General features: G+C 42.4%; 1 protein-coding gene across 4 annotated transcripts in view; it reads right to left on the reverse strand.

The window, feature by feature from the left end:
- The window catches only part of AGBL1 (AGBL carboxypeptidase 1), a 938,649-nt gene that overhangs the window by 592,884 nt on the left and 331,086 nt on the right, over positions 1 to 14,679 (reverse strand). For all 4 annotated transcript variants that reach the window (XM_053223586.1, XM_053223587.1, XM_053223588.1 and 1 more), the window contains 6 exons: positions 10,396 to 10,561; positions 9,405 to 9,472; positions 3,849 to 3,965; positions 2,162 to 2,742; positions 551 to 634; positions 231 to 317 (listed from right to left, as the gene is read on the reverse strand). In XM_053223586.1, the coding sequence (XP_053079561.1) occupies positions 231 to 317; positions 551 to 634; positions 2,162 to 2,742; positions 3,849 to 3,965; positions 9,405 to 9,472; positions 10,396 to 10,561 (1,103 nt within the window). The remainder of the gene's footprint in view (positions 1 to 230; positions 318 to 550; positions 635 to 2,161; positions 2,743 to 3,848; positions 3,966 to 9,404; positions 9,473 to 10,395; positions 10,562 to 14,679) is intronic.

The following is a 14,679-nucleotide window of genomic DNA, read 5'->3' on the forward strand; positions in this document are numbered from 1 at the left end:
GCTATGACATTGGCTAGTGAGCCCCCTAGTGGTGCGCTGGTAAATGTTTAACAACAGACTCCCAGGAAAACTTTCACTTGCAGTGTTTGCCAGTCCTCAGGGTATAAACACTCCCACCATGGCTGATTTCACACTACCAGTGTGAGGCCGCTGTACTGAGAGTAGGGACGAGAGACACAACCCGCTCTCTTAAGCTGCCAGCAGCTACCTTTGTGGGTTTCCTTACTTACTCACGCACTTGGATGGCTTTCCGGAGATTTCCTGACTCAAACTTGGAGTAGAACCGCAAGCAATCGGAAGCAGTGTCTTGCAAAGGCCTGTAATGAAATAGGAAACATGTGAACACATGCGTTACTGCTATTCTTGGGCATAGCCTGACATTTCTTAGAGATAAGGTTTTTCTTACAGATCTTCAACATAAATTTTCATCATGTTTTTAGTAGAAGGGATGGATTACTAACATAAAACACTCTTATTCTCATGTCATCAAGAGGATATTCCACACTCCACCCCCACCCTCCACATTCCACTGACGCTCAAGACCACCTACCAAGGCTCATCTAAACTGAAGACGACTTTATTTATAATATCAGTTGGCTGGATGAGCCTCCGGACATCCTCAAATATCTTGATCCTGGAAAGGAAAATTGGAAACATTTTAAGTGTTGGTTGGCCCTCACTCCTTACCTCATTTATCCTACAGTCATCTGGGAAGGGTTTTGGGAGTCATCAGATAATTATGAAAGAAAAATTTAATAATGCCCCAACATGGGGCTGAAAGAGTGGAAAAAGCACTGCCTGTCCTTCCTTTTCTTGTGTATCAAAAAAAAAAAAAAAAAAAAAAAAAAAGAAACTACATTGAGCAGTAGGAATGTAGGAAGCAGATTTTAGTTGGAGGATTCAGGACTTGAAGAATTTTTTCAAGGGCATTTGAACTAATGGGCTCTGAAGGTTTCTGATGGTATCAGAGGGTCCTTTGTAGTGAGACAACTTTGAGGGAGACTTTAGGATTGTTGACTGTTAGTACCCTCAAGGCCTGGGAGGATTCAGTAAGCCTTTGAACTCTTGAGTCATTTCAACTCCTTGGGTTCTGTCAGCTCTAGAAAACTAAGGTCAGTTTTATGAGAAACACCCATATTCAGGAGGTTTAAGTAAGAGGACAGAAGGAAGCCCAAAGGAACTTTCAGATTCCCTCCTTGAATTTCCAATCCAGGTATTCTGGGTGGAGTGGGAAGGTGAGGGAAGATAGGCACGAGGCCTGGACTCAAGGGGAAGATGTTCTGTCAAAGGGGGAGGTGTTATTGGGCCAGCCTCTATGGTGCGTCTCTCAGGAACTTGAGCTTGGCAGATAACGTGCAGGGGGTAAAGTCAGAGACATCAGCAGGAACCCAAGTGCGAGCAGCTCTTGGGATCCACCATCAATTTGCTGATGAAATGGAAAACAAGTTAATGAAACTTTCTGGTATGCACACTCAGCTCCATTGACTTAGTGCATGCATAATCAATGTCGTTGGATTTTTTTCCCCAGGGAAAATAATTTTCCTTGGTTTATCAATTTTCGTTCTAATCTCACTCTGCTTATCCAAAGGCAAAGCTTCCTTTCCAACATTCTGGGAATAAGCCATCACCCAAAGTTTCTTCCCTGGAGAATGCAGTTTCTCCTTACAATCCTCAGTGATGCAGAACTATTCTAACCCAAGTCAGGTTTTTAAGGTTGGGACTGTGAGATAGGGGCACACCACCTCCTTTCATCAATGAGATCAGACACCAATTTGTAGTGAATTTAAAAAAATATACCCCAATTAATCCACGTTTGTTTTTTCTGAGAACCTTCCTGGGGACTGATGTCAGTATTTGAAGAAACTGGGTTATCTTTCCCCATCATGGTCTGCAATGGTTATGGGGTAAGGGGTTACACTGGAATCATCGAAGGAATTCTTTTCTGGCAACACATGCCTGTCACTACCCCACGCTTACTTCTGAAATGTCCAGTAGGGAGGCAAGCTTCTGTGTTTGGCAAGAGCTTCCCAAAGGATTTTAACACGCTCCTGACTGATTCTCACTTTCCTACAGACAGTTGAACTATCTGTACCAAACACTCTGCCTATAAAAATATTAAAGAAGAGAAAAAATATAGCTTCCAAATCAGCAGCGCCATCACCTTTGGACTCCACATTTGCGTTCCAACATCGACTGGGCAGAGGGTGGTGGACGATGTCCCCAGAGGTCAGGAAATGCCATCGTCTTGAAGTCGGCCACAGATCTGGTTCTTCTTGCTTTGGCCATATAGAGACAGGGGTCATGGAAGGGGACAGGCTTGGGATGTGTCTGCAGAAGCTTATCTATTACTTCATCAGTTTCTCTAGGCCTAGCGGAATTGGAAAAGGAGGCACTAATCATTGGGCAGGAAATAACATCTATGTCCCAAGCATCCTGTTTGAGGGAAGCTTGAATGTCAGGGATTTCTTTTCCAGAAGAATCTATCCCAAATCCATTGGATTGCATGTTTTGGCATGGGTTCATCCCAGGTCCTTTTCTGGAGGCTGGATGCATGGTGGACCTCCCCATCTTCACCTTGCTCAGAAGGGAAGTCTGGACCATGTCTTCTCTTCCTTGCTTCCAAGAACTTTGGTCCTTATTCAAACCATGCCACTTTGGGGAGGCGACAGTTGGAATGTGGTGATGATTGGCATACTGAGTCTCTTCGAACTTCAAATCATCTCCAGATTGAGACTTGAGTTCCTTCGGGTTTAAAATGGAAAAGAATATGTCAGTGTTACCTTCCTGGTAGAAAATACAATTTGACCCCAATCCTCACTCTCTGAGCACAGAGTTAAGTGTAAATCTTGTTGTTGTTTTGTTGTTGTTGTTGTTGTTGTTGTTTTAGCATAAATCCTATGAATTGGGAAGCTTTTTTCAAGGCCAAACAAGAAAAGGCTAAGCTTCAACAGTCAAATAAATAGTAGAATCATAGAAACTCATGTTTGGAGGGAGCATTGGGTGGGTCTAGCACAATTCTATACATCACACAAAAATGCCCTTTGCAATACCCCCAAAAAGTCACAGCCTGGTTAAACAAACTCATTAACAGGGTTTTCGCTACAGCCCAAGGCAGTGCCTCTCATTTGGGGATCATTCTGATTGTTTTTAAAAAAAAAAAGTCTTCCTTATACCAAAATGAAATTTCCCTTCCCTGAAATTTCTACCTACTGATGCCCTTCAGCTTTCTGAAGTAAAACAGAATATACAGACTCCCTTCTACATGTGACTTAGCTGGTACCCTTGGGTGGGGCAAATTCATGATATATCATGGGTCATAAGAAAATAACAGAGATCCAAAGGCAGGTCTAAAATCTTGACGACAGCAATAGTAGTAGGAGCAGCAAGTAGCCACTGTATCATCAGGTGTGAGGTTCTCAATTTCTTTCTACTAACAAAAAACACTGGAATCAGACTAACCACCTTCAGAAAGCCATCTAGTACAACTTACCCTCTTTGTAAGGGAACAACTAAATCACCAAGAATTTTCACTTGTGTTTTTAGAACGTGAGGGCAAGTCAGTTTGCCCTGCCCCAACCCCACGGCGGATCATAGGCAGCGATGTGTACACCCACACTTCTTTCATCCTAGGTTCCAGGGGTCAGATTGCAGGAGACTTGCATGCATCCAGCCCAGCTACCTTTTTCACATTTTGCTTGGATTTCTGCTTCTTTCTCAGAAAGACCTCAGAAGCAGATTGCTAATGATGAACAATGCTTTCCATCTGGAGATCCCCTGCTAGGCCTCCCAGGCTCTGCAAAAAACCCATCATGCATCACCGTGGAGCAGACCCACGGCATATGTCCTACCTCGAAGCTGCAGGAGAGCTCAAGACACATTGCCTCGTACTGCATCAGTTCCTCCTCGGGTCGGTCAAGACCAGGTTTGGAACTCAGCTTGTTCACATCTGTTTCCAAATCATCATCCTACAAAGGAATATCCAAAAATATATAGGTGAAAGTCAAGGCAGCCACCCTGAGAAGCATCGAGACAAGCTACACATGTGATCTTTCAAAATCTTGGAACATGGTTTCCTTGCCTCCAAATTATAGTGCTAGCCTATGAGAAGGAGAATCTAAGATGGTGGGTGGTATTTTTCCAATGAAAAGAAAGAAGGTACACAACTTTTCTAAGCATCCGTCTCAGGATTTGTCAGCCTTTACCATGAATAACTAATTTATATAAAATGAGATGAACCCTGTAAACAGTAAAGCACAATATAAAAGAATTTTGTATCTCGCCACCACCATCAACATAATTGTAATCACTGTACCTGTTCTTCCATCATCTGTGTCATTCAAAACTGTTTAATGAGCACCTACTATGAGCAGGTACCACTGTAGGTACTGAAGAGTTAGTGATAATGGAACAGACAAAAGTCAATGTTCCCATGGAATCTGCCTTAGAGTGAGAGAACGAAGACAGCAAACAAATGAAGAACGTAACTTCCAACGGTGGTAAATGCCATGCAAAGGGGATCGGTGGGAAGCAGTTTAGACTGGGTGATCTGAGACCGCCTCACTGAGGAGGTGACATTTTAGCTAGAAGAGCCAACTGTACAAAGCCTTGGGGAAGAAATTACCAGCAGAAGGAACAGCTGACATTGCCTTTCAGAAAGCAGGTGGTTGGAGCACAGAGAATAGGAGGAAGATCGCAGGTGTCAACACTGGAGAAAGAGGCACTAGGCAGGGCCTTCCAGACCCAGAGAGGGGTTTGTCACCTCCTGCTGCACCTTACCCTGCTGTACATTTACATCTACCCGACCACCACCAGTCTTTCCTTCACTGGGCTGAATAATCCTAGATCCTTCATTTTTATTTCTAGATCATCATTTCATAATAGTTTAATGGTGATGGTGACTCTCCTCCCAAATCGTCTGTATTTTCCAAAGGCTATAAAGTCTTACAGAGAAAGGACACCAGGAATCAACCAGTCCAGTCTCCTCATCTTTCCATGTCTCTCCTGAACCAAGTTTCCCTAATAAGATAGGGAAGAGAAACCTACCCTATGTATTAGGAGAATATTTGGTTAATTAAGGAAAAACCTGGCATCTCTGATAGCCTGGATTATTCTTCTTTAAATCAAATAAATAAACACAATAAATGTTTATATTACTGATCCAGGGTTGGGGGGAGGGAGAGAAAATGCAATATTCTGTCCATCTTCTGGAATTTTCCCCCAAACTTCATTTTTTAGTGTTTATTTATTTATTTTGAGAGAGACAGAGTGTGTGTGTGAGCAGGGGAGGGGAGGGAGGGAGAGAGAACCCCAAGCAGGCTCTACACTCACCGTAGAACCCAACATGGGGCTCACTCTCACAACCATGAGATCATGACCTGAGCCAAAATCAAGAATTGGACTCTTAACAGACTGAGCCATCCAGGTGCCCCTCCTCCAAACTTTAAATTAAAAAAAAAAAAAATAGACCTCATGATGTTGATTTCATGGTATTTTCAGATACAGTGCACACCAGGCCCAAATTCCTCAGCCCGGTAATGAAGATCCCACTATTCTTGTCCTTTCCAGCTTTCTCTATCAGTTCCTGCTTGCCTGCATCCTCTTCTGTGCAGCCTCAGCCATGCCCCAGGGTGGTATCAGTAGAAACGCAATCTGGTATGTGCTGTTTCGAAGGGGCACACGCACCCCCATGTTTATAGCAGCGCTATCGACAATAGCCAAAGTATGGAAAGAGCCCCCATGTCCATCGACATATATATATATGTGCGATGGAGTATTACCCAGCAATTAAAAAGAAGGAAATCTTGCCATTACAACTACATGGATGGAACTGGAGGGTATTGCGCTAAGTGAAATTAGTCAGAGAAAGACAAGTATCATATGACTTTATTCATATGAGGAATTTAAGATACAAAACAGATGAACATAAGGGAACGGAAGCAAAAATAATATACAAACAGGGAATGGGACAAAGCATAAGAGACTCATAAATATGGAGAACAAACTGAGGGTTGCTAGAGGGGTTGTGTGTATGGGGGGATGGTCTAAATGGGTAAGGGGCATTAAGGAATTTACTCCTGAAATCATTGTTACACCATATGCTAACTAATTTGGATGTAAATTAAACAAAAAAATAAATTTTGAAAAAAGAAATACAATCTGGTAGACTACTGGGAAGGGTTTCCCCACCAGCGAGTAAGGTTGGTGTGTCTGGAGTGAGGAGTATTGTGTATCCCATGAGCTGCAACCTAATGCATTCTACATGTGGCTATGTGACCTACTTAGCTTTAGAGCAAGAGTTGGCTAACTATAACCCACTGTCTGTTTTTGTAAATAAAGTTTTATTGTAACACAGTCACACCCATTTTTTAATATATTGTCTATGGTCGGTTTCTCAGTATAACAGCAAAGTTGTAACAGAGACCATATCTGGTCCCCAAAGGTTTGTATCTCAGTCTCTGAATCTCCAGCCACTCAGGTGGGTTCTCCTCTCTTCTGTATTTCTTATAAATACAATTTATACTTATTCAGGGATGGGCCCGCTTCTGTGTCTTTACAGCAACCCAGAAAGGCTTTGTCATTTAGAATTCTGGTACCCATCTAATCCAGATAATGCTTTCTGGCCCTTCTTCCTCAGACTGAAACTTTCAGATATTAGTGACTTTCCCCAGCCTTACACTTGAGTTTACCACCCCTTCCAAGATGGTGATTTGAACTCTGGTAGGGACAATCTCCAAGTTCACTAGACTATGTACTCTTTGAAGATAAAAATCAATGTCTTGTTTGCTTTTGTATCATATTACCATCCCTAGGAACCAGCCTGCTGCCTCACACATGGATCATATCCAAGGGGGAAAAAAAAAAAAACTAAAAAAAGGAAGGAAAGACAGAGCAAAGGAAGGAAAGACAGAGGAGAGCTTGAATGCAGTCTGTTTATCCTCTTCTTCAGTGTTTGTCCAAATCTAACAGTTGTGTTTGTGAAGGAAAACAACAACAACGACAAAACATGACCAACATCTGGTCTCTACTTGTTTCTCTTTTCTTATGCTGACTTTGAAAGTTTTCAAAGAACAGCACCCAACTTTCCATTCTCAAGACACTTTAAGATAAAATTTCCTTTTAATCATCCTTTATAAATATCTGATCCCAATTTTATTTTCAAATGAAAAGGCCATCAGTTAAAGGACTGGGTTGGATCTATGACCAGAAACAAATACTCCTGGCTTCTTGCCCACATTCCTTGCAGCAAATGCTCCTGAGTTCACCAGGGAAAATCAGTTTGCTGGAGCACTAGTTCCTTTACTCTGGCAACACCCCAGAATCAAGCCCTGATTCTGAGGTGCCCCATTTCTCTACAATTCATGCTCACACACTGACTTCTCATCTTCCCCTTGGCTCGAAGGCTTTTGATAAATAGTTTCCAGGCCCTCACCCATTTGTCTTGAGCTTCTGTCCCAGATGGATGTGTTTATTTGTTTTGGTTTCATTCCACCCAACCCACTATCACCTGCAGTGTGGGGGAAAAGAGACTATCTGAATGCTCTCTGTCCCATGCTGTATGAAGTTAGGCACTGGCATACAGCTGGTCTTTCCACATCAGATACAAGAGGCGATTGACACTCGGCATCAGACATTCAGTCATCAAAGGGCAAGTAAGAGGGTAGGAGAAAGTGGCATTGATGAATGATCACTGCAGCACAGTATTATTCAAATAATACAGTAGGCACTCAATAGGCCACTACTGCCAAGCCACAGCAAAGATTCAATTTACTACTGATGACTTCAGAAATGATTCCATTTATCAACAAAACCCTGAGAACACTGGAAGGTCAAGAGCAGTCTTAACCTAGAGACTGAGAGAGCAGACAGATAGTCCCTCTGAGTCAGCTGCTACCATCTTATGATAGAGAACTCAAAAGTCTCTTTTTCTCTAGATAGGTAGGTAAGAGGGTAAGGAAGAAAAAAGAAAGGGAGGGAAGGAAAAGGGAGATGGATGGATGGATGGATGGATGGATGGTTGGATGGATGGTAGATAGGTAAATAAATTGGTGGTAGATTTTTTAAATTCAGGTTTCACCTCCACAAACATTATAAAAAGTAACATTTACTTCTCATTCTTATTTTACAGATGACAAAATTAAGGAACTATAATTTGAAGGGGTTTGTCAAGTCCATGTCTGCCAAAAGAAATGGAAACAGAATGATAACTCATAGATAAGTCATCATTATTCTAGAGTGATATTGTCCCCTAAAGGACACTTGGCAATTCCTAGTGACATTCTTGGCTCATGACTTGGGGAGGAGGGGGAAACCGAGGGGTAAGTGCTACTGGCATCTAGTGGGTAGAAGCCAGGACACTACGAAACATCCTACTATGTAAGATAATCCCCCACAACAAAGAATTATCCTGTCAAAAGGACAAGAGTGCTAAAGCGTAGACACCCTTTTCTAGAAATGCAGTCAGTAAACTATGTCCCATTGCCTGTTTCTTGTCAATAGATGTTTCACTGGAACACAGCCATGCCCTGCTATTTACATATTTTCTATAGTTGCTTTTGTGCTATAACAGCAAAGTTGAGTAGTTGTGATAGAGGCTGCATATCCACAAAGCCTAAACCAATTACAGCCTGATCTTTTACAGAAAGTTTGCTAACCTCTGCTGTATATCATGGGTCTTTTGGGGATAAAGACCAAAGGGCACCACTCCCCTGCTAGCCAAGGTGTACATTATGCAACTCAAGTGAGCACTTCACATAGACTCCAAGGTAAATGGAAGTGTACAACACAGTGGTCCTCAGCAGAGTGGGTACCTACGAAGAGTGACTTGTGGCAATAGGGGAGATCTACCAGAAGAAGTTTCCTAGGAAAATCTTCCATGGTCTCGTTCCCTGAATGTCACTCACACGAATTACATATACGAACCCGAAGCACTAAGGGTCTATCTAAAGCTCATCCGGACAGAATATTACCGCCCTGTTAATGGACAGCCTCTGACTTTACAATGAGATTTTGTATGGGACCCACTGGGATGAAAATCAACAAGCACATCCAGCATTTACTGAGCAATCACTGTAGGCCAGGCACTGGAGTGGAAGTACAGAAGTGAGTCCTTAAAATGTATACTGGTCTCGGGGCATCTGGGTGGCTCAGTCAGTTAAGCGTCTGACTCTCGGTTTGGCTCAGGTCATGATCTCACAGTTTCTTGGGCTCAGGCCCCACATTGGGCTCTGTGCTCTGTGCATGTTTCTCTCTCTCCCTCCGTCCCTCCCTCCCCCACTTACACTGTCTCTCTCAAAATAAATAAATACACTTAAAAAATTTTACACTGGTCTCAGCGGGACATAGTGATATCTCCCTCGGAAGATGTGAACATGGAGATCACTAAAAGTGAGGGCTGGTGCACCTACTTGGTCTTTCACCTCTTCAGAATCTGAATCTTTATCAACTTCTTCATCAGCGTCATCTTCAAAATCCTCTGGGTGGAGAAAAAGAGATCAAACAGATGAGGCTTCCCTTATGCCTTGGATTTGGATTGCCACCACACAGTGGCTAGTACTCCCTTTGTCATAAACAAGGGGCTCATTATGAAGAGCACAATATCCCAACACACTCTAATACTTATTAGTACATGCAACTCGTATACACACAGACACATGGAGCACTATAGCATGAAGTCTAAATTGCCCCACATTGAATGCAAAATGACTGCAGAATAAAATGACATCCAAATACCATTCTGGTGTCCCCCACCCACAGTTTACACGAAGTTATGCAAACAGCATTGCCAACGTTTACAGATCACATATAGGCAAAATTTGCTATAACTGAGCACCTTCACTGACTCCCTAATTTTGATAAGAAGGTACTTATTTACAACAAAAGGCCACAGAAAGCATCCAGTGCTGTTGTAGCAAGATGATGCCAATGGAAAATCTGTTCCATGAAAGGAGGGCAGTGACAGTGGAATCTTCACGGAGATTGAATAATCACACATTCAGACATTTAATGGACTAGCTATTTTGTAAATAGCACAAGTTTTATTCCAAGTTCATCCTTAAGGCAAATGCATTCCAGAACCAGTCAGTACAGTCAAGAGACTCAATTGTGGAATTGTGAATATGTATGTTTTTTTTTTAAATTAGCTGAAATGACTGTACAGGCACTGAATAGCCACCAGGCAAAGTGGCAACAGTTAATAATTAGGAACAAAATAAGTGACTTTAGTATTTGTTCATTCTGTATATGAAAAGCTTGCTTTTTTATACATTTCTTTAATTAGATTATGGACATTTACAGTTGGGCTCTAAAAGAACTGATTCTACTTTCATCCACATCCCTCTGAAATATTTCCAACATGCCAAACACGTCAGAAAGCTCATCATTACCCACTGACATTACCTTCAGTTAGAACACACGGAGGTTCGGAAGGGATGCTCCCAGGGACTGGGAAGGCATAGGCACTGGTGGCTGTGACCAAGGGAAGTGGGCTCTTTGGGTAGCACTGTCTCAGGATCTGAACTACGACGGAGACGATGGGTTCCAAACTTCTGTCATCCAGGCAGTTCTGAACGAAGAGGAGACTGTATCAGACACCGACACCTTATACAGGGTTCCCTTATCCTGTCAGTATTTTGGGCAGTGAATGACACATGGCCCCGATGGACAGTAAACATCCTTACTGTAGAATGCCTGACTTGAACATTCAAATGTAGCATTTTGTCTAAGTAGAATCGGCTTTGGTCTAGGGTATAATCTGCATTTTTATTTCTTTTTCACAGCTCATATGTTACTGGAAGGAATTTAGTCTGAAAATAGACTTAAAAAGTCTTTCAAGGGATGCTGTGTCTAAGGGAAGCATTGTCCAGGGTAGCCAGGGGGAGAGGAGATGAGCATCTTCTCAACCATCTGAGTGTCATTGTGAATTATTGGCTAAATTAGAGAATGAGTAGCCAAATTGATGGAAGTCTTACTTTTCTCCTTCAGTCTTTATCTGAATAGAAAACTATAAAGGAAAAGCTAAAATATGAAATCAGAAAAAAAAAGGCTAAGTGAATCCCAAGTACCTAAATTAAATAACATGCCTGTTCTCAGAGCCCACAGTGTTGATCTCTTGGTACCTACCCAAAGCAAAGGAAAATTGGGTTTGCAGATGGAACATTTTGATGCTGATGGAACATGACAAGACCCTTCTTTTCAGACACTTTGAAAAATGCAAAAACAAGTTTACTAAATTGAGAGAGAGTGTTGGGAGTAGTTCGGGAACTCTTTGGCAAAAACATGCCATTTTCTTGAGGCTCTTGGTAAATGCTTTGTCTACTGACTTAGTACGGAAAGTTGACAAGTGTGAGCCTCCAATTTGATATTCCTAAGGGGTTCCAAGTAAGGTCTAGAGCCAATAAGTCATAGCAGTAGCCATGGAGGACGCTGAGCACCTGCCACAGGGCAGGGTGACTGTCTGTGATGATGTCATGCGGTGGTATCCCCGGGCCCACATTACAGGTAGCTCCATATATATATGTTTTTATGCCATGAGTTCAAACTGTCCCAATGATTCCCTAATATAAAAATGTAAGCCAACTTTCAAAACAGGAATGTTGTAACATGATCAAGAATGCTATTTCCCCTTCCACATGCTCAAATGATACCCATCAGTTGTCCTGAAAACACTCTCCATGGGAAATAAAATACTTGAGGCTATTTCATCCCTGGCACTGGCCAAAGGGCTTGGTGAAAAGTATTAGTATCAGAAAAAGAGAGAACTGAGCATGGAAGAGGAAGAGAGGGGAGGTAGATGACCCATCATGGATGATGTTCTGAGCTTAGTTTTCAGTAGGTACAGAGCAAAGGACAAGCCAAGGAACTCAGTCAAAACCACCAGCATTTTGGAAAGTGGTTGTGTCTGTGATTGTCGTTGGTATTGTTATTGATGAATGTGAAAACATGTTTTACTTTGCATAGGATGGTGCAGGTGAAAAGTGAGAAAAAGGATGGAGGCATGTTCACCTGTCCTAACAGGTCAGGCCATGAATTTGGGGGATAGAGGAGATTAAAATCAACAGAAACCAAGGCATTGGGGTTATAGTGAATCACTACCTAAATTAGGTGGATGGTAAGTGCTTTAGTAGACACAGTGTTCAGGAAAATGTTTATGAATTTTAAAATAATCCGTGGTTCCAAAGTAACAGAAATGCCTAGATCCATCTGCCAACGTTTCCCTAGTGTTAAGGGAAGGGTACTGTGGCAGGGCCAGGACTAAGGTAAAGTGAGGGAGGCACCCAGGATGCAAAATGTAAGGAGGCACTCCCTCAGGCTCCTGCAGCTGCAGGGCACTTATGCTGTGTATCAGAGATGACAAGAGCCCAAGAAATAGGATCCCTGGAAACAAATGGCTCAGAATTGGGGCAAAGGTGAACATTTTTGGCTCACTTTTCCCATCACTTCCAATAATACACCTGCTACCTGGAAAAGATGATGAAATATGACAGTGCCTTACATATTCAATTCACAGTTAACATCTCTGAATTAGCATTGGAATAATAAATACACTGCTTCTGGCTAAAATTAACAACTCAGGAAACAACAGATGCTGGCGAGGATGTGGAGAAATGGGAACTTTCTTGCACTGTTGGTGGGAATGCAAACTGGTGTAGCCACTCTGGAAAACAGTGTGGAGGTTCCACAAAAAAATTAAAAATAGAACTACCCTACGACCTCAGCAATAGCACTACTAGGAATTTATCCAAAGGATACAGGAGTGCTGATTCATAGGGGCACATGTACCCCAATGTTTATAGCAGCCCTTTCAACAATAGCCAAATTATGGAAAGAGCCTAAATGGCCATCAGCTGATGAATGGATAAAGAAGATGTGGTTAATATACACAATGGAATACTACTTGGCAATGAGAAAGAATGAAATCCTGCCATTTGAAACAACATGGATGGAACTGGAGGGTATTAGGCTAAGTGAAATAAGTCAGTCAGAGAAAGACAGATACCATATGTTTTCACTCATATGTGGAACTTGAGGAACTTTACAGAAGACCATGGGGGAAGGGAAGGGGAAAAAATAGTTACAAACAGAGAGGGAGACTCTTTAAGAGACTCTTAAATACAGAGAACAAACTGAGGGGTGGTTGATGCAGGGGGTAGAGGAGAGGAGAAAATGGGTATTGGGCATTGAGGAAGGCACTTGTTGAGACAAGCACTGGGTGTTGTATGTAAGCAAGGAACCACAGGAATCTACCCCTAATACCAAGAGCACACTGTAAACACTGCATGTTAGCCAATTTGACAATAAATTATATTAAATACATACATACATACATACATACATACATACATACATACATACATACATACACTGCTTCTGTGACACACAGGCAAGAGACAGAGCTCCTCCTCATCCACGGTTTTGCTTTTCCCAGATCTCATTTACCCATAGTCAACCATAGCCTGGAAGCAGATGACGCTCCTCCGAGGTATCACCAGAAGGCCGATAGCCTAACGCTACATCCCAATGCCTCCCTTCATCTCCTCATGTGGGCATTGTATCACCTCACGTCATCACAAGAAGAATAAGATATTTTGAGAGAGAGACCACATTCACATAATTTTTATAACAGTATATTGCTATAAGTGATCTATTCAATCATTGTTGTTAATCTCTTGATGTGCCTAATTTATAAATTAAACTTCATCATAGGCACGAACGTTCAGGAAAAAACAGCGAATGCATGGTCAGTGCTACCTGTGGTTTTGGGCATCTGCTGGGGGTCTTGGAATGTACCCCCCAGGATAAGGGGGGGGGGCTACTGTACAGCATAAAGCTCAGACCCTGGAGCAAAAGCACCCCAAAAATTCAGATCTTGAGCTGATGATCACTAACTGCATCACCGGGGCAAGTTACTACGCCTCTGTGAGCTGCAGCTTCGTCTATACATCAGAGATCATAACGGAGCCTCTCTCATAAGGACGTGTGTGAATTTGAGTTAAAATAGGCAAAGTGCCTGCCCAATACTAAGCACTCAGTAAGTGCTGGCTAGCAGGATGTTAGCAGGCATCATTACACTCTTAAAATCTCATAAGAATCTGAAAGAAGATCCCAGTGCAGAGCCCTAGTGACAACCTTCACCATAAGAAAATGAGACACTTTAGTGGAAAAGTCCAGGAGTCCCAGGTCTACTTTCCAGCCCTCCTTTTACCAGCCAAAGCCATCAGCATCTCTGCCCGAGCTCCCATGGTCTAACCCCCTCTAACCGCCTTGCCCTCTCACCACTCCCTCCTTCCTCCTGTGCCCTCAGATACTCTCCTGTCCAAACAGCAGCCAGAATGGTCCTTTAAGATCATAAATCAGTTTAATGGGTATAGAGTTTCAGTTTTGCAAGATGAAAAGAGTTCTAGAGATGGGTTATACAACAGTGTGGACGCACTTAACAGTACTGAACTATACACTTGAAAATGCCCAGCATGGTCAACTTGATGTTGTACAAATTTTATAATTAAAATTAAAAAAAAAAAAGCATAAATTATATCAGGTCACGCCCCTGCTTCAAACCTGATGGAAATAAAATCTGAATTTCTTTTCATGGTCTAGAAAGTTCTTCCCTCCTCTTATCCTCCCCTTCCTCCTCCGCCTCTCCCTCCCTCCCTTCCTCCTCCTTCATATCTCTCTTGTCTTTCA

The sequence above is a fragment of the Acinonyx jubatus genome, chromosome B3 (genome assembly GCF_027475565.1).
Source record: "Acinonyx jubatus isolate Ajub_Pintada_27869175 chromosome B3, VMU_Ajub_asm_v1.0, whole genome shotgun sequence".
Lineage (NCBI taxonomy): Eukaryota > Metazoa > Chordata > Mammalia > Carnivora > Felidae > Acinonyx > Acinonyx jubatus.